The 23819-nt window shown below is 40.5% G+C and overlaps 3 protein-coding genes across 5 annotated transcripts; 2 read left to right on the forward strand and 1 right to left on the reverse strand.

The window, feature by feature from the left end:
- The first annotated feature begins 34 nt into the window (after positions 1-34).
- On the forward strand, positions 35-16006 carry rgp1 (GP1 homolog, RAB6A GEF complex partner 1). Of its 3 annotated transcripts, none has more exons than XM_034013503.3 (9): positions 35-116; positions 6840-6982; positions 8870-9003; positions 11124-11207; positions 11775-11924; positions 13104-13250; positions 13562-13689; positions 13980-14157; positions 14555-16006. In XM_034013503.3, exons 2-9 carry the CDS (start codon positions 6867-6869, stop codon positions 14776-14778), a joined length of 1161 nt encoding a protein of 386 aa, XP_033869394.2. In that variant the 5' UTR covers positions 35-116; positions 6840-6866; the 3' UTR covers positions 14779-16006. The 3 variants fall into 3 exon arrangements, with proteins under 3 accessions (XP_033869394.2, XP_058859306.1, XP_033869393.2); XM_059003323.1 differs by lacking the exon at positions 35-116 and adding an exon at positions 609-701; XM_034013502.3 differs by lacking the exon at positions 35-116 and adding an exon at positions 4265-4493 and having other exon boundaries at positions 14555-16001.
- On the forward strand, positions 708-3850 carry LOC131702005 (uncharacterized). The gene is made up of 2 exons (XM_059003331.1): positions 708-2354; positions 2543-3850. The coding sequence occupies exons 1-2, from the start codon at positions 2147-2149 to the stop codon at positions 3004-3006; spliced, it is 672 nt and encodes a 223-aa protein (XP_058859314.1). The 5' UTR covers positions 708-2146; the 3' UTR covers positions 3007-3850.
- A 1640-nt stretch (positions 16007-17646) lies between the features above and the next one.
- Positions 17647-22544, reverse strand: msmp1 (microseminoprotein, prostate associated 1). The gene is made up of 3 exons (XM_034014746.2): positions 22224-22544; positions 19211-19319; positions 17647-18051 (listed from the first exon to the last, which is right to left on the reverse strand). Exons 1-3 carry the CDS (start codon positions 22321-22323, stop codon positions 17856-17858), a joined length of 405 nt encoding a protein of 134 aa, XP_033870637.1. The 5' UTR covers positions 22324-22544; the 3' UTR covers positions 17647-17855.
- Positions 22545-23819: the final 1275 nt, after the last annotated feature.

A 23819-nucleotide genomic window follows, 5' to 3' on the forward strand; every position in this document is an offset into this window, starting at 1 on the left:
CTGTAATTTCTACGTCACTGATGCCACGAAAGCACGAAGCAACGGATACAGGAAATCAAGTCTAAAGACCAACCAAAGATTTTCCCTGAGTAAAATAATTGAATACGGGAGATACAGTATGTGTAACTATCATTCACTGAATACTTCTGCGCTGCTACACAGTATACAAGTCGAACCAGTCCACCGTAGTCGTTTATTTGTTGCTCTCATAACATATTGGAATTTGCAGTGTCACAAAACAAGTTTGTGCTGTCAGTTGACGGAACTCACAAAACCTTTTTCAGTCAGGCGGTGATGACATTGAAGTAGCTGAAGGGTGTGAGTAGGCTTGGCCCGGCCTTAGCAACACCACAGAATGTTGTGTGTCAGATCAGAGTACTGAGCAGCCTGGCGGTCGTGCTAGGGGTTTAGGGAGGTGTTGATGCTGGCTTCATTTTATTAACATGTTTAACATAATAGCAACCGAATGCATGGCTTCCATCATATAAAGGGTTTACAGTTTTGTTCAATGGATTTCAGCACCCCCCACAATAAAAATGGTTCAGGCGCCACTTCTTTGGGGAGGATAATGGGGTGTGGCATGTTGGCGCTCTGAGCACATGCAGTGAGGGGTTCTGACTTCAGTTTTTTATCTTTATTGTACAGGTTGCATTGTTTACGCCTTTTCAATGGGGCTGCTCTTGTGTTAAAGAACAAACGTGGTTAGTTTACATTATGGGCTGGGTTATACTGAGCCTGCCTTTCTCAAACATTGAATTCTGTACTGTACTGTAGTACTGTGGTGTGCTGTAGTGTACTGTGGTGTACTGTGGTGTGGTGTACTGTAGTGTACTGTACTGTGGTGTACTGTAGTGTACTGTACTGTCATGTACTGTGGTATACTGTAGTGTACTGTACTGTAGTGTAGTGTACTGTGGTGTACTGTAGTGTACTGTACTGTGGTGTACTGTGCTGTGGTGTAGTGTACTGTGCTGTGGTGTACTGTAGTGTAGTGTACTGTGGTGTACTGTAGTGTACTGTGCTGTGGTGTACTGTAGTGTACTGTACTGTGGTGTACTGTAGTGTAGTGTACTGTACTGTACTGTGGTGTACTGTAGTGTACTGTACTGTGGTGTACTGTAGTGTAGTGTACTGTGGTGTACTGTAGTGTAGTGTACTGTACTGTACTGTGGTGTACTGTAGTGTACTGTACTGTGGTGTACTGTGCTGTGGTGTAGTGTACTGTACTGTGTGCATCAACAGCACGGGATCAGGTTTTCAGGATGGTGTTCCTTATTTCTGTCATTGTTCTAATAATACAATACAAATACAATTGACATTTCTATAGCACCTTTCAGAATAAGGATCCCAAAGTGCTTCACACACACACACACACACACACACACACTACACACACACTACACACACAAATAAATATTTACAATAAAAAATTAACAATTAAACTATTACATTTAAAACAGTCTAATACAAACATGAATAAAACACAAATTTAAAAAGAGACAAAAAATTGTTTTTAATTGTAAAATTGTAAAAATAAATAAATAAAAAAGCTAGTTTATAAAAATAGAACAATTAAAAGAGTCTTAAATAAAAATGTAAGACAATTAAAATAATAATAATAAAACAAAATCCCATATTCCTATATTCAGCATGGGATATACGACCAAACACAGGAAAGAAAAAATAAATAAAACTACTAAAAAATACCTGGTTAAAACTATTATAAATAAAGAACAAATCATATAACCAGTGTGTGTGTGTAAATAGAGATAAATCATGCTTATTAATATCACTGCAGCAAAACACTGTAACCTCTTAGCCTGTTGATTCCGTGTAACAATTTTTTTTTTTTTTTGTTCCTGGGTAGTAAGTGTTATTTCCTAATTGCTTATGCCTCAAAAGTATAGAAAATGGCTATTATTCCCCACAAACTTTGCTTTTGTGACCAGGACAGTGATATTTTGAAATTTACCTATTTTCCAGAACATTCCAGATAGATTCAGTGCTGAGTAAACTTGGAGTAACTTCTAGAACTTTCTAGAACTTTCCAGTAATATAAATAGTAGTATAAATACAGGAACCTTAAGCCCACCAATTCAGTTTAGTTCCAGCTGCCTAAGTGCATACATATCTGCATTTTTCTGAGATGGCATCAAGAGGCTGCAAGCATCCGGCAGACGCATTTTGCTATGTCTGCGGCCAATTTATCAAGACAAGAGCGAAAAAGTACTCCGTGGAAGCATCTGCTAAGATGTGTGAGGCCTACAAGGCATATTTCGGCATGCCTGTCAGGGATCAAGACAAACCCTGGGCACCTCATTTCACCTGCGAGTACTGCAAAAAAACTCTGGAAGGTAAGATGGACAATTGTTGCTCGGAATTTTATGTTATAATATTTGTTAAAATTTTTTAAATTGTAAAAGTTTTTAATTTTAAAATGTTTTACAATTTTCAATGTTATTGAAAAAATATATCATATATGAAAAATGTTGCGAGAATCTCTTACACATTAGTCATGGGTGAAATAAATGTGTTTTTGTAGGATGGTACAGAGGGGAAAAGAGAGCCATGAAGTTCGCTATCCCAAGAATTTGGCGGGAACCCACTGACCACTCAAGCAACTGCTACTTCTGCATGGTGGACCCTTCCAAGCGGACCGAGTTCTCTGTGGGGAGGAACAACGTCAAGTGGGAGCCACTGGTGGACCCCCGGAAGGTGCTGATGCCACCACTGCACATCAAATTGGGCCTTATGAAACAATTTGTCAGAGCTCTAGATAAGGAGTCGGCAGCCTTCAAGTACCTTCAAGACTTCTTCCCTAAGCTGTCTGAGGCAAAGGTCAAAGCCGGTGTCTTCGTCGGACCACAGATAAAGAAGATCCTGGAGTGCAATGAATTCCCCAAGAAGCTCACTAGTAAGGAGAAAGCGGCTTGGAACAGCTTTTGTCGCAGTGGTTCGGGGCTTCCTGGGCAATCACAAGGCCGAAAACTATGTGGAGCTGGTTGAGACTGGTGAAGAACTACGGCACAATGGGCTGTTCATATCCTTGATGCTCATCTTGATAAATTCAAGGAGAACATGGGAGCGTACTCGGAGGAGCAAGGCGAGCGCTTCCACCAGGATATACTGGACTTTGAACGCCGTTACCAAGGACAGTATAACGAGAACATGATGGGAGACTACACTTGGGGGCTGATTCGTGAAAGTGATTTACAGTATAATCATAAATCTCGAAAAACTACTCACTTCTAAATCTTTTGTAGTCATTTTTGTATTACTTTAGTATAAATACATGTTAATTTGGATTCATATGTTGTTTTTTTCTGACTTTATGTGAACAAAAAGACACAAATTCGCCCGTTTTCTCATTGGAAATAGGTAAATTTCAAAATATCACTGTCCTGGTCATCAATCATGATCGTAAATCACTTTCACGAATCAGCCCCCAAGTGTAGTCTCCCATCATTTTCTCGTTATACTGTCCTTGGTAGCGGACTCGCAGGTGAAATGAGGTGCCCAGGGTTTGTCTTGATCCCCGACAGGCATGCCGAAATATGCCTTGTAGGCCTCACACATCTTAGCAGATGCTTCCACGGAGTACTTTTTCGCTCTTGTCTTGATAAATTGGCCGCAGACATAGCAAAATGCGTCTGCCGGATGCTTGCAGCCTCTTGATGCCATCTCAGAAAAATGCAGATATGTATGCACTTAGGCAGCTGGAACTAAACTGAATTGGTGGGCTTAAGGTTCCTGTATTTATACTACTATTTATATTACTGGAAAGTTCTAGAAGTTACTCCAAGTTTACTCAGCACTGAACCTATCTGGAATGTTCTGGAAAATAGGTAAATTTCAAAATATCACTGTCCTGGTCACAAAAGCAAAGTTTGTGGGGAATAATAGCCATTTTCTATTTCCTAAGGCATAAGCAATTAGGAAATAACACTTACTACCCAGGAACAAAAATTGTGTTACATTAACAGACTCGATTAAAGTAGTGTAAATAGGAGAGGGGCTGCTTTCATTTGCTCAAAGGAAGTGTAAATAGCATGAATTATAAAAGTGTATTAAAGTGCAGTGAGAGCTTGTTGGCTATTTTAACTGGGTAGCATTCATATGTGTTTTTTTCTGATTTTTGTAAACATATAATCATGCATGCAATGACTAATATTATATACTAAAATTACAGATAAAATCGTATGGACTGTTCTCAAAACATGTACGTACATTTTACAAGCACCTTAAAATGAATGCCTGTCGCTTTAAGAAATCGCACAGGGAAAGGTGCTGGTCGTGTAGTGGACATTTTTGTTTTTGTTTTGTTGCCCTGCGGATATGCAGATCTGGTTTGAGTCGATCGCCGAACGTAGGAGGATGTGACGGGTCGGAACCGGTTGATTTAGGTCTGGGTCGGTACTGCGACTTGAAAATAAGGAACTGACCATACTACGACTAGCCCAGGGTTAAAGAACTGAGAACGGCGGCAGTACTCGGTAATTTATGTCGCTCTATCTGTAAATGTTAAGTGAAACTGAATTTCGCTGTGTTTTTGTGTTTAATCATGTTGTTGTTGATTATCAGATGTAATACTCTGTGGAGACACAATGTAAACAAACACAAATCTGAATAAGTTATCAGCAGTGTTTTGTTCGTTAAACTAGACCACTCTTTTTATCGTTACTAAAGCTGTAAATCCTCTTACGTCATTACCAATTATTTTTCATAACCAGAGGCTTAAAACCTGGTTCCAGGAGACCGGGAGACCTGGTTTGAGGCAACTTTGCGGGTATCAAATCCCAAGTCTCCCCTGGTGTGCCATACAGTGGCCTGAAACCTAAGTTACAATTTTTACCTCAGCTTAATCATACGTTGCACCGCTGAGACAAATATGCCGGGCTTTCCAACAAATGCCTCTTGACTTGAGCTCCACAGCACAAAGAAGGGAAGCATCACATTCACTGGTCCTAATGGGTTTAGAAAGGCACACTTGTTTAAACAAACTGGTTTTAACTGTATCGTTACAGCATAGTGCTGTCTTTATTTCTAAATGTGTTGTTTGTCTGTAGTTCTGGGGCCGGTTGCACAGAAGGTCTTAAATGCTTTTAAGACCACTTATTGGACTTAGACTTACAATTTAAGCCCAAAATAAATAAGACCCTTGCACAAAAAGTCTTAATTTGAGCCTGGTCTTAAATTTAAGTCATTTTTAAAGCCTCCCCCTCACCAGGCTTAAATGGGGGAAAAAAGTATCTGTTGCTATAGAAGCTGACATGGCAGCACAACTGTGCTGAATTTTTAAATGAAAGTGCATTTTGTAGGGAAAGAGTATTTAAGGACAGACACAATCCCTTAGCGAATTTAAATAACATTGCCGTGTTTGAACGACTGCGTTTCCACAACGAGGACGTATTAACTTTAGTGGAAAGTTTACAAGATGATTTGGAGCCTGCAACTAACAGAAGCCGCAGCATCCCCGCAGTCATTCAAGTTCGTGTGGTAATTCGCTTCTGTGCCACTGGAAGTTTTTTACATTTTGTTGGAGACTTAACAGGGAATCACAAATCGTCAGCCAGCAGGATTGTCCACAGCGTATCTCAGTCGCTAAAAAGAAAACGGAACCGTCCGAATTGCGGAAACTTAAAGGAAGGTTTTATGAGGTCGCTGGATTTCCAAATGTTGTGGGTGCGGTTGATGGGACACATTACAATTCAGGCTACATATCAGAATGAGAATATATATATATATATATATATACACACACACACACATTATATATATATATATATATATATATATATATATATATATATATGTCAACAGAAAGTGTTACCATTCAATTAATGAACAAATAATTTTGGATCCTAACCTTATTAACAACATTGTAGCTCAGTGGCCAGGCAGTACCCACGACTCAAGAATATTGCTCGTGAGTTTAATCCACACCGCTTTTGACAGCGGAATTGTGCAGGGCTATGTTGGGGATAGTGGTTATGCCTTAAAACCGTGGCTTATGACGCCCTATCTCAACCCTCACAGTCCTGCACAGGCCAATTACAACCGGGCTCATTCCGAAACACTGAACACAGTGGAAAGGTGCATCGGGGTGTAGAAGCAGCTTTTTCACATCCTACACGGAGAGATCCGAATAGCTCAAGATAGGGTGTGTGCAATTATATGTGCAACAGCAGCACTACACATGTTTATAAACAAGGGGACGCGAAGGCAAAGTGTATTTCAAAACTTTACCAATCAAGAAAATATACAAAGTTTTTTTTTTTTTTTAAATCCACGAGCTATAGTATTCATAAAGCTGAGTGGGTTTCATCACTGCAACGTGAGTACCAATCTGCTGTGTTATTTGTTTTTAGTTGTCATTTTCTCAAAATTCAGTCAAAATGAGCAATTCATTTCTTGGGATACGTGTGCTTTGTATTGTACAAAAACTCACTTAGCGCAGTGCTGATCTCGAAGGAGTCCTGCTGCAGTTCCACTGAGTCGTTATGATGCCACAGTAATGTATATACAATTTCACTGCACGGTTCTATAAAAACAAACGTTGAAGTTTATTTATGTGTTTATTGTATATTTACCTAAACAAGATTTATACTGTCTCGAATTTTTTTTTTTTTTCCACAAGGCCACCACTAGAACAGAATGGGATTTTGAATATAGGAATACTACCGATTAATTAAAATGGCCCCAGATCTCCATATCAAAGCCATTTAGAACACTTCATGCTTGCAAGGCTCCTGATTGTGAAACGGAATGCACTGTGACTTTCTGCAACAGTGTGTGTTTCAATGTATTTTTCTGTGCTCTTGTATTTCAATGTGTTTCAGTGTGTGTTTCAAGAGGACGCAGTCAGCATGATTGAGGTAGTGGCCACCCTGTCTCGCGGCCCAGTCTTCCTGGCAGGAGAGACGCTGGAGTGTCTCATCACCTTCACCAACCCCCTCTCCCACCGCTCCACCTCTGCCAGCAGGTAACACTCTCCCTCCTTTCTCTCTCCTTGCTCACTCCCTCCCCTCAGTGCCCTCACTCTCCCTCCTCATTCGTCTTCCCCACTCTCCCTACTCTTTCTCGTCTCAGTCCCTCCTCACTCTTCCTCCCCACTCTTCCTCCTCATTTTCCCTCCTCACTCCCTTCTCTCCGTCCCTCCTCACTCTCCCTCCCTCCTCACTCTCCCTCCTCTCCCACCACTACACTGACAGCAGATAACACTCCCTCGCTTCTTTCTCTCTCCCTGACCATCCTCCCTTTCGAAGTATTTTTTTTATCGCCGCCTGGGGATATAATGGAGACAGTTGTACGTATGTCCATCTGTATGTCACCATTGAAGCTGACACCCTGGGATCCTTCAAGAAGCTGCTTGATGAGATTCTGGGATCAATAAGCTACTAACAACCAAACAAGCAAGATGGGCTAAATGGCCTCCTCTCATTTGTAAACTTTCTTATGTTCTTATGTTCTTATTACATTTTTCCATGTACCTGGAGAACCGCTTATTCAATTGTTCATGGAACTTGGTATTACAGTATCCACCACCTACATCGTCCAGGATTATTGCGGGCAGCTGTTTTATATCAGAGAAATAGCGTTTGCCATTTGCCATTCCCATTGATTTCAATAACAAAGGTATCGTTTATACCATGTTAAGTACACCGTATATTTCGGGCAAACTCAGCTGTTTGGATCTCATTATGTACCATTCAGTAGTAATCGCTCTTACTAATCCACAAATCAGCAGTTTTCACCTTGTTAATACAATACAAAAGGCAGCACTTTACTGTAGTTTACACCTCATTACTGAGCGATTACTTTGTACTGTACTTTGGCTATTTAATCCCTGTACACAGTGTCGGGTTTACAGTCTGAAAAAACAGAACTGACTGCAACAGCAAGCATGACTGGAAAGAGAAAAACGATGAGCAGCAGCACGGAAATTCAGTGTGTAAATAAAATGTCTCTTGTTAGATACTATGCACTTGCTAAAGCATGCTTGGAACCCTGTCAGTCAGCAAACAATGCAACGTTGCTTCAAAAATGCTGGGTTTTCTGTAGTTGAGGAGGAGAGTGCTGACAAAAATACAACCGAAACTGAAACTGTGACAACACCAGAGGGGATGTCAAAGGAAGAATTCTCAGCTGTGTTACCTTGGTGACCAGGACGCTCTGCCTGAAACAGACACCAATGACGTTAGTGTGCATTCTGCGCTTTTAACACTGTGGCGTGCTATGGAGCAGCATCCGAATATAAAGCCGAATTGGGATTTTTTAGAAAAACGCTGATAAGTTTGCCGTCCATACTTGCAAAAACAGATGCGTATCACAGAGTTCTTCGCTGGAAACAATTTGCAGTAATGTAGCTTACCTGTTCTGTACATTTCAGCACTTGCATTACTTTTTTGCACTTTTTACTACATTCATAGGTTTTAATAACATTTTTTATTAGTGTAATGAGTTTTTTAATAAATATTTTTAACCGCATACATGCTTGTTTGATTTGATTACTGTACTGGTGATTGGGGGACAGGTTATTGTGTGGGAGTTTATACCATCCATGGCTTACTGTGGGTGAATCGCATCACCACAACTGCGCCCATTCTAAGCCGTAGCAACTGTAACATTATTTAGCAGAAGTTATTGAAAATATCAGATTTGGGGGATATATGGATGTATGTCACACATTTTATTTCTAATTCTTATGCTATACTATTCTGTACATAGATTGATGTATGTCATCCACTTTTTCCTCATACCGCCAGCTCTGATTTTACATTTACAGCCGTGGCAATGGGCATGGAGAATGGGAATCTATGTCCCTGACACATTTACTTACTGTGTGTATTGCTTTCCCTCTCTGTCACAGTGAGATGCTGGCCTGGGCGAGCGCTCAGATCCTCTGCCAGTTTCACGGCAGCGAGAACCGGGTGGCGCTGCCATCTGAGGGGCCCAAACAGGACGTGCAGGCAAAGAGCGACACTGTGCTCGTCCCCAACAGAGGTGAGAGAGAGCAGGAAGGGTAACCAGCAAGTAGCTTTAAAATGTCATTTTAATATATATATATATATAATCTCATTTAATGATATGCTTTTAATGAGCAGAAAACAACTTAAGCAGTTGCCACAATGTAATATACTGTATATATATACTGAAGTATGGTGGTGGCAGCATCATGCTGTGGGGATGCTTCTCATCAGCAGGGACTGGGCATCTTGTTAAAATTGAAGGAAGAATGGATGGAGCAAAATACAGGGAAATACTGCAAGAGAACCTGCTTCAGTCCGCTAAAAAACTGAAGCTTGGGAGGAAATTCACCTTTAAGCAGGACAATGATCCCAAGCACAAGGCCAAAGCAACATTGGAGTGGCTCAAGAACAAAAAGGTGACTGTCCTACAGTGGCCCAGTCAAAGTCCTGATCTCAATCCCATTGAGAATCTGTGGCACTATTTGAAAATTGCGGTCCACAAGCGTCGTCCAACCAACTTGAACAACCCGGAGCAAATCTGCCAAGAAGAATGGTCCAAAATCACTCCGACACTGTGTGCAAAGCTGGTACATACTTACCCCAAAAGACTTAAAGCTGTTATTGCAGCGAAAGGTGGCTCTACCAAATATTAATGTGTGGGGGTTGAATAGTTGTGCAAGCAAGATATTTCAGTTTTTTATTTTTCTTAAAAATATTTCCCAACATAAAACTAATGTCACCTTACAGTAATTGATTTTGAGTTTCAGTCTTTTAAAATAAAATATCAAACAGAACAAAATTTCAATGTACCATTTGTAATTCAGTAATATGAGAGAATTGGTCAGGGGTCTGAATACTTTTGCAAGGCACTGTATATATATATATATATATATATATATATATATATATATATATATATATATGTATTATATATGTATTATATATATATATATATATATACACACACACACACTGCTGTGCAAAAGTCTTAGACATGTTGCATTTTTCTACTCTGATGCATTATGAGCATCAACAATTTACTCAAAGCCTCCACTAGTGTTTTCTACTATTATAACAAGCCCCCTCGTTAACATTACCGACCTGCCTGCTTCTGACTTACCCAACCTGTAGCCCCTTTGTTAACATTACCGACCTGCCTGCTTCATTAACACTGTTAAAGAGACCGGCCTAATGAAAATGAACGATTTAAATCAGTAGATATTGCCAACATGGAAAGTTTTCTTAGACAATTAAAACAATAATACAGTAAAGAAAACAACCTGTATCCTTTCATTAACACCGCTAATGGTAGGAAACAACAGAGAGGCTGCAAATTGACAGACGAAGCTCAAGGTTCTGTCTGAAAAGACTGTTGTGAAGATGCCATAAACAGGGTTCAAAATGAAGCTGTTGCAAATGAAAGTAAAGATCTACCAGGTAAAATAATCCCTGAATTAGTTGATTTAATAGAAAAAATGTTAAAAAAAATGTGTTGCTGTTTCTTTTAAATACATACTTGTGGTAAAAACAGAATACTTAGGAGGATGTCCTTACATAAACCACATACCCCTCGTATAAGGTCTCGTTATTTACTGGGACATCCTGCAGCGAATAAAAACCATATACTATGAATGATCATTCAGTACCCTCTACATATCCTTATCTAGCTGTGGATGTGCTTTGCAGCTTCCTTACAGACAGCTGATTAAAGTTGGATGGGAATCTGACCTCATGTCTCTGGTTCCGAGGTTCTGCAATGGCTGGGCAAGCCCAGGCACTGCCAGGGTCGACAGCATCACAGATATCATGGACTCTGTTTACAACTGTCCAGCTTGGATGTGGAACATTTTTTGAAAAAAGTAAAATAGTAAAATGAGTGACAATGTGTGGGTCTTTATATGTTAACCTTGTGAGTTGCTTGTTACTAATTGTATTATGTACAGGGATATTTCTCTCTCGCAATAAATGGAAAAGCACTTGATAAACATGCAAGATGGCTAACCAATCTGAGTGTCATGAAATGAGTTGTTGAAATTTCATTGGTCTCATTGTACGCATGTTGGCGCTGATGTTAGTAACAGGTTTGTAGCCCTCTGTAGTGAATAGGATCATCATGAGGTGGCGTTCTCATTCCTGGTCTTCTTCTCATTGCAGGGGAGCGGGGGCACTGCATGCTTTCAACTCCTCCAAAGATTCTGTTCTGTGACCTAAGACTGGACCCAGGAGAGTCCAAATCCTGTAAGTTCATTTCTTCTACCTGGTAACTGCACTCAGTATTTCTTCTTACCATCTTCTCTATACTTCAGATGTTTTTTTTTTTTTTTAAGTTGTGTGCATACAGTTTCCACCATGTTTATTGTAATTTTTATGCTACTGGAAAGAACAACGAAAGTAAAATGAATAATGAAATTAATGGTTTTATTGCGATCGTGTTGGCTAAAGATCAGTCTAAGATGAGACCAGATATGTGTTTTGTAAGTTCTTTAACTGTGTCTCACTCCTAAATATTTATTTTAATGAACTGGATCATGTAAATTGGAATTGTTCAATTTGTTATGCTTTTATTTTGTATTACTGTTTTTATGATTTGTTTTAAGTGTTTTGTCCTGTTTGAACGATTTATCTTTGATTCTGTGATGTTTCTTGCCACCTTCTCCTGCCAGGACTCTGTTGAAAGTGAGATGTTTATCCACACCTGCTACTGGTTAAATAAATACATTTGTAATGTCTGTCCCTCTCTCCCCCTCCTCCTGTCCCCCCTCTCTCTCTCTCTCTCTCTCTCTCTCTCTCTCCACTCCACTCCAGACTCGTACTGTGAGACGGTGCCTCTGGATGCCCCGCCCACATTCCGCGGTCAGTCTGTGAAGTACGTCTACAAGCTGACCATTGGCTGCCAGCGCGTCAACTCTCCAATCAAACTGCTGCGGGTCCCCTTCCGGGTGCTGGTGGTGCACGGTCAGAGCTTTCCCATTGGCTAATACCTTCCAAACTGCTAAGTGACTGCTTGCAAAAAGGACAAATCCATAGTAATTAATTAAAAGCAATTAATAGTCAGTTTTTGAATTATAAGTTATCAAATGACATAGGAACATAACAGCATGTCATAGGAGGGCATTCGGCCCATCTATGCTCATCCGGTATCATCCTAAAACTAAGTAAATAGTTTTACTAAGACTTTTAGTAAATCTTATTAATGTTTGTTAATTTCTTTACTTGAGAAGTATCAACAACAAAAATAATACATTCAAGTTATAGGAAATCAATTGTGAGTAATTTCACATGGTCTGCAGTAATTGGGCATCTCTTTAAAGAGTAAGTAGAGGGGTTCTGAACAATATAAAGCATAACAAGAAGTGCTCTGGCTTTTCTGTTCCGTACCACATCATGGATTGTTATTGCTGTGTTACCTGTTTGACAATGTGGGCAATAATCCTTAAAAACTCAGTTGAAACAGGCTTAAAACTATAAGTGTAAAAAGTTATTTAAACAGTTGTAGCAACACGTGGAGATGTGTAACGTTATATTGTTCAGAACCCTGCTACTTACTCTTTGTAAGAGGGGAGCTTGTATGAGTTTGCACACCCGCCGCTGGTCCACATGTACTATTGTTAAAGCTGAAGGAACACATAGCCGCTTTGTGGCTTGGAACTTGATTTCAGGCCACTGCATGGCACACCAGTGGAGACTTGGGGGTTTGATACAGCAAAGTTGCCTCAAACTACTTTTCCCAGTCTCCTGGAACCAGATTTTAGCCACTGTTCCTGAAAAAATGGCTTTGTGTTCCCTCCGCTTAATATCTCATAAATCATTTATGGCAACTTCATATTTTCACGTTATGGGCAAAATATAACAACACCATTCACTGATTCCCTATGTCAATGTAAGAGCCTCATATCTAGTAAGCATTTTCAAATGGTGACTTCATAAGAAATATAAGAAGAAGAAACAACAATGCTGAATTTAATACTTTATGTTGGACCAAGATAGGAGTTGAGTGTAGGCCACATAGGTCCCTTCATGAAATATGTCAACTTGAACATTGTTTCTTTCTTTCAGTGGACCAATAAGGCTCAGGTATCCATAGTTTCAAGCGTGAGTAGTAATCCCCCTTGTTCGCATTGTCTCCCCCTGCAGGCCTGGAGGACCCCCCGTTCCCCCGAGACGAGGTGGTGGCACCTTCAAACCCCTTCTTGGAGGAGGAAGAAGGGGTGAAGAAGGACTCGCGCCTGCTGGAGATCGCCACAGAGATGCTCATGATGACCACATCACGCCGCAGCCAGCGTGAGTCTGCCTGTCTGTCTTTCTGCCTGCCTGCCTGTCTGTCTTTCTGCCTGCCTGCCTGCCTGTCTGTCTTTCTGCCTGCCTGTCTGTCTTTCTGCCTGCCTGCCTGCCTGTCTGTCTTTCTGCCTGCCTGTCTGTCTTTCTGCCTGCCTGTCTGTCTTTCTGCCTGCCTGCCTGCCTGTCTGTCTTTCTGCCTGCCTGCCTGTCTGTCTTTCTGCCTGCCTGCCTGTCTGCCTGTCTGTCTGTCTGTCTGTGCACCATCAGTGCCTCACACACTCCATACTCTGATAGGAACTCTTGTCTCCTGACAGACCTGTTCAACATCACTAATGTACGAGGGAAGGTGGGGAAATTCTGCATTTTCAAGATGGTGTACAGGATCGGAGAGGATATTGTAGGGACCTTCGACTTCTCCGAGGGAGACATTCCCTGTCTCCAGGTTAGTGACCTAGCAGAATCGGTTATTTAGCCTCCATGCTATGATTGAGGCTGAATGTTGAGGTGACCTGTGCTTCACCCCTGCCCAGTTGTGACTGAGCTGTCTGTGAGCTGTGCTGTAGATAGATAGTGTTATTCTGAGCCTCTTGTGTTCTCTCTCCCCTTAGTTCTCGGTAAGCTGGGCAGGGTTAGTGTTTGTTCTGAGCTGCCCATGTTCTTCCTCCCATCAGTTCTAGGTGAACTGTGCTGGGATAGTGTTATTGTAACCCTCTCATGCTCTTCTCCCCTCAGTTCTCAGTGAGCCTGCAGAGTGAGGAGCATGTCGAGGAGCAGTACCAGCGGCGGCCGGGCCAGCCTGCCTCTCTGACTGCACACACCCGGCACCAGGAGTCCTGCCTGCACACCGCGGCCACGCACTTCTGCCTACCCATCCCTCTGAGTGCCACGCCTGGGTTCAACACTGACATTGGTAACAGGGACTCCCCTCACCTCCCAGATCTACTGTGTACATTAACACTACTCGCACACACTGCTGCATGCATTAACACTACTCAAACACACTGCTGTGTGGAAGTGTTTGTTTGTTTGTTCACCACACCTGGGTGCATTGTAACAATAAAAAGCCACTCTCCACCCCAGCATGGGGCAAGCCTACCCTGAATGTCAAAAGAGAGAAATGAGCATGCCCTCAGCCTTATGACAGATACACAAATATGTCTACAGACAAAACACTTTGAGAACAAGTGTCTGGGAGTTTTTTTTATTGTAGAAGGTCCTTTATTAAATTGTTTATGTGACTCTTGCATTGAATTGAACAGAACCCCTGGTTGCTTTATTGACTTTTTAATTAATTCTCCTTCCCTCAGTGTCTCTGAGATGGCGTCTTCACTTCGAGTTTGTTACAGCCCGAGACCCTGTGGAACCGCCCACCGTCCCTGAGAACCAATCAGAGGTCATCACCTGGACGGGGGCGGATCACATCGATGTGGACACCTTCAGCTGGGACCTGCCCATCAAGGTGCTGCCCACCAATCCTGTGCTAGCTTCCTATGTCACGCAGTTTCCAGGGTCCAATTCCATCACCATCTGAGTTGAATTCCCTCAGACCCCCAGTGCAAAGTTCTCTGAAGTATATTGTACTGAATGTGCTGGCCTTCAGACCCCCAGTGCAGAGTTCTATGAAGTATATTTTATTAAATGTGCTGGCTCTCAGTTCCCCAATACTGAGTTGTCTATTTTGTATTGAATTAGCTGGCTCTCAGATCCCCCAGTACAGTACTGTGTTCTCTGTACAGAACTTTATTGAATTTGCTGGCTTTATTATCTCTCTATCTGACTGTGAGACCACAGTTTTATATTCCTACATATTCTGTTGATTTTTAATCTGTATTTAACTGCATTTGACAGCTGTAATACATTACAGACATACAAGCAGTGTCATGTTCCTAAGGATTTTATTGTATATGAAATAACTTTGTTAGGATTTTTTAATGTGAGGTGCTTGTCGTTAATAATCATGTAGGTGGTCTGGAATGTATGTGAACGGCAGTGAAAACTTGTCCTTAATTTATAGTTTAATAAATTGCAGCAGAGACTAACCAAACAATTAAAGCTTCAATTAATAAAAAGTAAGAAAAAAAAAAAAAACTTCATGCAATTATGTAAGAGCTGTTATTTGAACATTGGTTGATTCTTGCCAGTTCTGTCAGATTTTTCTTTATTTTTACAAAAAAAAATGTTACAAACTTCGAAAGACGCTGCTGGTCAACGTTTTGTCTAATTTACAGTGAATTTCTTTCGATTTGAATTTAAGGTACGGGTGGGAAAAAACATAGAGAACGTCTGAGTAATTGCGCCTTCATATTAATGCCTTTGTTAATGTCCAGTTTCTGTCTCGTTTTACAAAGGTTTTAAAACACAGGCTCTTTTGAGTGTGAACAGATATTTGAACATGTTTTTTGATTCTTTCCCTCTGACTCGCTTTTGTTTTGATTGTTGTTTTTGTCTTTTCTTTATTTGTGAACGACACACACTGCTACACCTGGTGGTGGCACACCGACACTGCCGTCTTCTCTTCTGTTTTTATTAAAAGGAAATATATAGCAAACATGCATTTTCATTTAAAACATGCTATCTGGCAGTATTGGGGTCAAATCCTGTTTTTCAATTCCATTTCCAGTTCATTGTTAAAATCCATTTCCAGTTCCAATTTCCTTGTAATCAATTCCAACACATCATTGATCAAAATGGTAATTAGTAGTATTCTGTTAAAATGAGCTTCTCACAGTGGCAACAAATAACTTTTTTTTTTTTTTTCTAGTCTTGCACTTTCCTGGTCAGTCAAATCCAAATCCAGTGTTTCAACAGCAGTCATTTAATGTTTGCTGTAAACATGACTTTGTTTCCATTGTTGGTCGAGTAACGAGTGTGTGCCGAGGCAGCGCTCAGTTGTAAATCAACTGCATTGTGTTTGTCCATCTTCTTTTCATTCTGCCGGCATCAGTGGTTTCTATCTCTGTTTTACATGCAGTTCCAGTCCACTTCTGTTCACTCAGTGGTTTTAGCGAATTGGCAGCACTGTCAGGGGCTTTTGTTTCTCTAAAACCCTGGAGCTTTTTCATCTCACTCTAAACTGCCACTGAACTACAAGAGTCTGACTCTTCATAATCTCAAGGAAAGTTGTTTTATTGCTATGAGCTACTTTCCATTGTGACTGTTCCTAATACTGCACCAGGGCTGTGCCATGAAAATGGTAGGCTTGTTGCACTTAAGTCCTCAATATCGGACTAATGTAAAGGGGTGATAGGGTCTATACTAAGCTAATACACAGAAGTTTAATCATCAAAAAGACTCAAGCTCGGTAGCTTGATATGAATGGCTTAATTAAACGTAACAAATTCTACATTTTCGTTAAATGGTCCAGTAGTTCTTCTACAAGACAAGCAGCATAACCATAACAAAATGCTGCTTACAACTCTTAACTCAGCTAAGGTGTGCTGTCTGCTACATTTTGATACTTCTCTATTCTTTCTCCTAACCCCAAGTATAGGGGAATCTGACCCCTGGACAAAACCAAAAATTTTACAAAAACCCGCGTCTGTGCATACAGAGCTAAGATAAGGCGGGACTGAAAGGAGTAAACTCCCAGTAAAACCAGGAATTGACAAAATCTATACAATGGGACTCTTGTTTCCATCCCTGATGCTATGAAATGGAACATGTTGTTCTCAAACAGGATTTCTTGTCTTGGATTTTGATCTAATTTTCAACATGTAGAAATAAAAACAAGCAAACGACAAGTGAGCTACAGTTACTTTTATTATTCCACGTGCAAGATAACACTACAGAGGTTATTATGACAGGATAATACAATACTGTACAATATTATAATAATAATATCCTTATATAGATACTGTATATAATGAAAAGAGAATGTGCAATAACGCTATATGTGGTTTCATTCCAGTGTGACCTGGGGATCTCAAAACATTTATAGAAATGCAGCTGTGGGTTGGCGATTATGAGAAAAATATTCTGGGCAGCCCAAATATAAACTGCACTGTTACTACTCTAGATATGCCCAGCTAAACTGAAGTTAAAGTTCGACTTAACAGGGACATACAGCGATTTGACATCCATATTACTGGTTTAGGATGTTTAATAGTTTAAATGCTTATTGTTCTTCACGTGTTAACCATTTAGACCTGTCCCTGTATGGTAAACCGTACTCAAAGATATGCATGTCAAATATAGGTGTTGGTTTACACACCAGGGTTTTTGTAGCGCAAAGTTATTTATTCAGTATTCATTATTCATTTTCTTTTTCCAAGTCCACGTGAGTTTTGCGTGCGTGCAATTTTGTGCTGATTAACGTACAGTAGCAGTGCGTCATTAATAATAATTGAAACCACACTTTTTTGATTGGTTATTAAAATTCCCTAACGTTTTCGAAGTTCAAACATACTCAATCCTAAAGTGTAGACATTTAGGAAATTAAGCAGAGTCTTAACATCCCTAGTGCTGGTGTCCCTGATTTCCACCCAAATGTGTAAGGCAAAGTCTATCTGTGGTGCGGTCTTCTAGTGCTGTGGTGTGTGCGCTGCAGTTTGCATTTAGTTTGAGTGGGGTAGGGAAGAAAAGGGAGGGAGGGATGACAAGCCCATCTTGCTAGCCCCTCTTGCGGCCCCTGAAGTGAAAGGGCCCCTCCTGGGCAGTGGCGGTGGTGGTACTGCTGCTGCCTCCGAACTCTGCGCTGCTCACGCAGGGCAGTCGCGGGTTCGCCTTCTGAACCACGGTGATCTGGCAGCTCTGTGGGTCGTACAGCGCCTCGCACCAGTCAGGGAAGTCGATGGGGTGCTGAGTGCTGCAGAGAAGATACAGAAAGATGACAACAATCAGGTGTGGAGGACACACTGGAGACACTTCTTCACAAAGAGAGTAGTGAGGGGATCCAATGGGTTAACTAGCCATGGTGTTGATGCTGAATCATTGGGATCCTTTAAGAACCAACTTGGCAAAGTTTTGTGATCAATCAGCTACTAGGACTCAGATGAGAATTGATGGGCTGCATGGAATTGTTCGTTTTGTATGTTTGTAAGTGTCGTTGGCTACCTCTAATCAAGTTCGGAGTGTATTTCCCGCACACTGTTGATAGAGGTAGCCACTGAACACTTATAAACATATTATAAGGCATACAATAAAATTAAAATAAAAAACAGATGAAACCCCAATATTAACATATTTAATCTGTTTATAAAGAACCTGTTGTAGTTCAGATGTTTTGATGCTTTGTCATTAACATTCTGAGTGCGAGATCTACACTCTCAGCGAAATTCTAAGTGTAGTTGCAGCTAATAGGTTCCAATGGGGTCGTGACATACATTCCTTATGTTCTTATACATTCCTTATGTTCTTACGTTAAAAGATATCCACTTCATTCCATGTTAGCCTATTAAGTGCCATTGTCCTCATTAGAGGACAGGATACTTTGATTTTTTTTTGAGAATTTTTAACCTTTGTGCAGATGCTCAATTTTCAGTTTGTAATACTCTAATGTTATTTGCCCAGTTACCTTCCTAGACACCAACACATGGTATAATTTCTACCTGGTTAAATAAAGGAAATCATTGATATATTAATTAATACATTGATCGATTGATTGGTCTATTGATCTTTAACGTCAACCCCAGGAACCACGGCTACAGTGTGATGGAGCTGATTGTAGAGGAAGTTGGATTTAGTTTGTGGGATGTAAAGCTGAGTGAACACAAAGCCACTTTGTGGCTTTAGAACTTTTTTTAGGAGACTAGGTTTCAGGCCCCTGAATGGCACACCAGGGTAGACTTGGGGTTTGATACAGCAAAGTTGCCTCAAACTAGGTCTCCCGGTCTCTTGGAACCAGGTTTCAAGCCACTGTTCCTGAAAAAGTGGCTTTGTGTTCCCTCAGCTTACGTTTTGCCCATCACTTAGAACAGAGTGAAAGAGTGAGTGTTGTTCAGGGAACTAGTGCAAACAGGACTCACATCTCACAACAGCCAACTCCCACGGGATGCAGGCAGGTACAGAGCAGGCAGTCGCTGTCCATCCATGACTCGCTGATCTCGTACTGCAGACCGTTGTGCTCACACAGCGCTAGAGAGAGACAGTGTGTGAGTGCAGCCAATTGCATTGATAAATACACCTAAACACAGGTGTTAAACTAAAAGGGACCACATTTACTAAATGTATTCATTTAACCAGGATAGAACCCTTGAGACATAAATCTAATTTCAAGAGGGTCCAGGCAGGAGAAGGTGGTAAGAAATTACATTATAAAAATCAATGGCAAAGGTAGACAAATCTTTCAAACTGGACAAAAACACTTAAATCAGTCATAAAAACAGTAATACAAAATAAAAGTATAAACAATAGAACCATTCCAGTTTACAGAATCTTGGTCATCGTCAGTATTTACAGGACTTGCAACCCTGGTCAGATTTAAAATAAATATTTATGTGAGATTTAAAAAGGTGTTGTGAAGAGGTTGTTTTTATGTTCGAAAGATGAGATGCTTGAATATAAAGGCATGTTAGCCCATATTAGATCTAAATTTAGGAATTTTAAAAGCAGGGACATCATTTGATCTTAGTGCATAGGTAGAGTTAAATGTCTCTAACAGATGTAAGATAGCTTGGAGCATTTCCAGTGTACACCTTATAAGCTAAACACATAAAATGACAAAGCCTTCTATTCTCCAGACTGAGCCACCCTAACATTTCATAGAGTACAATCAGAACTGTGTGGAACGTGCTCATTTATATCAAATCAGCATAATCTATTGAAGGTAAGATTATATATATATATATATATATATATATATATATATATATATATATATATATATATATATATATATATATATATATATATATAATCTTTTTTTTCTAATACCCTCTGTAACATGTGCATAAAATGAAGCAAAAGCAGAAGATATTGTACTCCTTTCTCAGTCTCTTCAGTGACACACAAAGTTGGATTTGTCTGTCCAAAACCTGCCAGCTTCTACTGAAAGTAACGACTTCCTTGCATCCAATGGAAACTGAAAGTGTATGAGACTCTGAGTCTGAGACTAAATGTCTTTCAGTCTGTATTGAAAATATTAAATGTGAAATTATAAAATTCCATTGCAAAGTAATAAATCTGGCAATGTAAAAACAGATTATGTGGGAAACCCTGCCTCTTTGCAGAGTATATTCACCCTTAGAAGCAATCTAGACCCTGAACTGGCTGTATCAGGGTAGCACAGTATTTGTTCCTAATCCATTGTGTGTCCATTGCTGGTAGTTCTGTGGTCTGCTAATGGTTCTTCTAGAAATAATAAAATAAACGTAATGAATTCAATGACAAACACTTTGATTTAAGGTCTTCTCCGCTGGGGTAATAATAGGAATGTGGCATACAAGGAATGTGTTTTGACAGTGATACTGTTGTCTCTGCAGCAGATGCTGTTGTGTGTCCGTACACTTGGGGGCAGCACCTCAGTAAAGGACTAGTAACAGCACCCTCTGCCTGGTTTTGCAGCTCACAGTTAGCATTGGTCAAAACTACAGCAGAGTAACTTGTTAACTGAACTGTCCTGTCATTCCATGAGTAAAGGCACAGCAAAATGTACTAAAGCACAGTGAAATCATGGTAAATCATTGTGAAGAATAGCAAGGTATGGTAAAGTAGATTATTAAACAGGACAAACCAGGGTAAACACATTGTGTACAAAATAAAACTGCTAATCTTACAATACATGTAACAAATAAGGCAAGTTAGTTTATTGGAGCAGAAGTGTGCCTACATTGTGTGTTGCTGCTTGTTTAACATTACACAGCTTTATCATTCTTTCACAAAAAATGGTGAAAATGCATGTACTGTCCCCCAACCCAGGTCAGACAATAAGAATGTTACTCATTTTGAATGGATTCTCAGTGCAGTTATTTGCATGCTATCAGTTTAATCCCCAAACCAAAGCAATGCTTGGAATTCCCTTCCTGCCACAGATGTCTTTGAATTTCCTGCTGGTCAATATCCTCCACTAGCCTCAGCATCTTGAAAAACAGCTTGTGCTGCGGTCATGAAACGCTTGTGTGTTTAATATAGTAATATTGCTTCTTTGTCATGAGAAGGCAGCTATGCTACTGTAGTGATCATTTGGCAAACCAGTTCTCATGATTTATCAGTGGTATGTTTTAAAAGGACACTCCCATACGCACACTCTCACACAATACACATTCCACTTTGCTATAATGTTTCAGAATATGACTTTCCTTCAACACAGACCTGCAGGGTGTGGGACACCTCATATCAGAGATTACCAACACCCCCTCCTCCTCTTATCCTCCATAGAACAGGGAGGCAGAGGGGGAGCACTGACATCGCGCTCAGTCCAGTAGTGCTACAGCTTCAGCATTTTACAGCATTTCAGCATTTTAACCATCACAAAGCAACCAATAGCACCTGTGTTGGCAGTCGCCCAACCTCCACACTGACTTTGTTAACCAGAGTGTAAGCATCTCTCCTTCACTCCACTATTGCTGTTACTCAATATACAGTAAAATATGTACAGTACTAGGTGAAGGAAGGGTTAGAGTTAAAGCACTATAGCACTACTGTTTGTATCCCTCCTTCACAAAGCACCAACATGGATTCTGATTAGATGGCATGCCCTTCTAGTAAACAGATTGTATCACTTACTGTACAGACAATGTCGTCTACTATCTAATCAGACTTTTTATTGTGATTAGAAACCAGTCACCAAGGCATTTATTGCTGTTTTAAACAGCATTTAAATCTTAAAAAATACCTCCAATTTTTTTTTTTTTTTAAACCTAGCCTTTTATATCAGAATGTTCATCTACTGTGAGGTCGTCTCCACAACTGGAGCTTCCTGATTGCATATGAACATTCCGAGTTGTCTTCACTAGATCTCCATCGTGTCTTCTCTAGCCACACTAATGCTCTCTCAGAACCCCCATGTTCACACTAACACTCCGTTCGCAGGATTCTTACCTCGAGACTGGAAGTAGCACTTGGCCTGGACTCCAGGGAAGCAGGTGCCCACCAGGGCTGCTAGGAGCAGGAAAGCTGTGTGGGTTGATGTGGGCTCCATGCTGGGGGATCTCTTCACAAGCAGCGATTCGGAAAGTTTACTGTGTCTCTGTTTCTCTGTGCGTCTCAGACCCAGCTCTTCTGCCCTGCTACCCGCCTCTCTCTGCGATTTATAAAACGCTGTGTTTATGACCCGGGACTCCCCATCTGGACTGGAACATCATTTCCTGGTCAGAAAGGCATGACAACAATAATTGTCTCACCTTTTTTGTTTTTTAACAAGCTGTGAAGGAAAAGGGGCTGACGTGGTTCCCCTGTGCGGATGTCTCGAGCTGGACCGAGTTTTTGTTTTGATATGAGAGAGTTAGGTAAGGAGGCGGTTGGCCAATAGTTCAGATTCTTGTGTTTGTAAACTAGAGCGCACTGGATATTGCTGGATAACTCCTTCCAGATGTGTTTCGGACTCTCTTGCAGATGGGTCCAGGAGTTACCTGCAGGCACAGCACCTGGGATTTTCTCTAGTAAATGGTAATACCAAGACACTTACACCCACACGGCTGTAATTAGATGCAACAAATAAATACTTTCATACATGCATTCAAAAAGTCCAGACAGGACTTTTGTAGTTTGACTACAGCTTGTCAGCACTGTAACATAAGTTTACTTAGCACCAGGGTTGGTCAAGTGATGCATTACAGTTACCAGTTATTTTGTAATCAGATTACTTTTTGATTAGCCTATTACATAAGAACATAAGAAGAACATAAGAAAGCTTACAAACGAGAGGAGGCCATTCAGCCCATCTTGCTCGTTTGGTTGTTAGTAGCTTATTGATCCCAGAATCTCATCAAGTAGCTTCTTGAAGGATCCCAGGGTGTCAGCTTCAACAACATTACTGGGGAGTTGGTTCCAGACTCCCACAATTCTCTGTGTAAAAAAGTGTCTCCTATTTTCTGTTCTGAATGCCCCTTTATCTAATCTTCATTTGTGACCCCTGGTCCTTGTTTCTTTTTTCAGATTGAAAAAGTCCCTTGGGTTGACATTGTCAATACCTTTTAGAATTTTGAATGCTTGAATCAGATCGCCGCGTGGTCTTCTTTGTTCAAGACTGAATAGATTCAGTTATTTTAGCCTGTCACCATATGACATGCCTTTTAAACCCGGAATAATTCTGGTTGCTCTTCTTTGCACTCTTTCTAGAGCAGCAATATCCCTTTTGTAGCGAGATAACCAGAACTTAACAGAATATTCTAGAAGTTTTAACATTACTTCCCTTGATTTAAATTCAACACTTTTCACTATATATCCTTTTTTATAACTTCTCCCACATTGTCTAGCTGTCAACATAAGCTCCTAGAACTTCTTCAATTTCAGTATCTCCCATATGGTATTTATAATGGACATTTCTATTGCCTGTGTGCAGTACCTTACACTTTTCTCTATTAAATGTAATTTGCCATGTGTCTGCCCAGTTCTGAATGCTGTCTAGATCATTTTGAATCACCTTTGCTGCTGCAATGGTGTTTGCCACTCCGGTTTTTTTGTCGTCTGCAAATT

The sequence above is a fragment of the Acipenser ruthenus genome, chromosome 2 (assembly GCF_902713425.1).
Source record: "Acipenser ruthenus chromosome 2, fAciRut3.2 maternal haplotype, whole genome shotgun sequence".
Classification (NCBI taxonomy): Eukaryota; Metazoa; Chordata; class Actinopteri; order Acipenseriformes; family Acipenseridae; genus Acipenser; species Acipenser ruthenus.

Excerpts from the sequence above, each read along its gene's own strand:
- LOC131702005 (XM_059003331.1), top strand. The coding sequence starts at position 2,147 with ATGGCATCAAGAGGCTGCAAGCATCCGGCAGACGCATTTTGCTATGTC. Across the intron at positions 2,355-2,542 it reads CTGCAAAAAAACTCTGGAAG|GATGGTACAGAGGGGAAAAG; the intron begins GTAAGATGGACA and ends GTGTTTTTGTAG.
- rgp1 (XM_034013503.3), top strand. The coding sequence starts at position 6,867 with ATGATTGAGGTAGTGGCCACCCTGTCTCGCGGCCCAGTCTTCCTGGCA. Across the intron at positions 11,208-11,774 it reads CCCAGGAGAGTCCAAATCCT|ACTCGTACTGTGAGACGGTG; the intron begins GTAAGTTCATTT and ends ACTCCACTCCAG. Across the intron at positions 11,925-13,103 it reads CCGGGTGCTGGTGGTGCACG|GCCTGGAGGACCCCCCGTTC; the intron begins GTCAGAGCTTTC and ends CTCCCCCTGCAG.
- msmp1 (XM_034014746.2), bottom strand. The coding sequence starts at position 22,323 with ATGGAGCCCACATCAACCCACACAGCTTTCCTGCTCCTAGCAGCCCTG. Across the intron at positions 19,320-22,223 it reads GTGCTACTTCCAGTCTCGAG|CGCTGTGTGAGCACAACGGT; the intron begins GTAAGAATCCTG and ends GTCTCTCTCTAG. Across the intron at positions 18,052-19,210 it reads GGAGTTGGCTGTTGTGAGAT|CACTCAGCACCCCATCGACT; the intron begins GTGAGTCCTGTT and ends TCTTCTCTGCAG.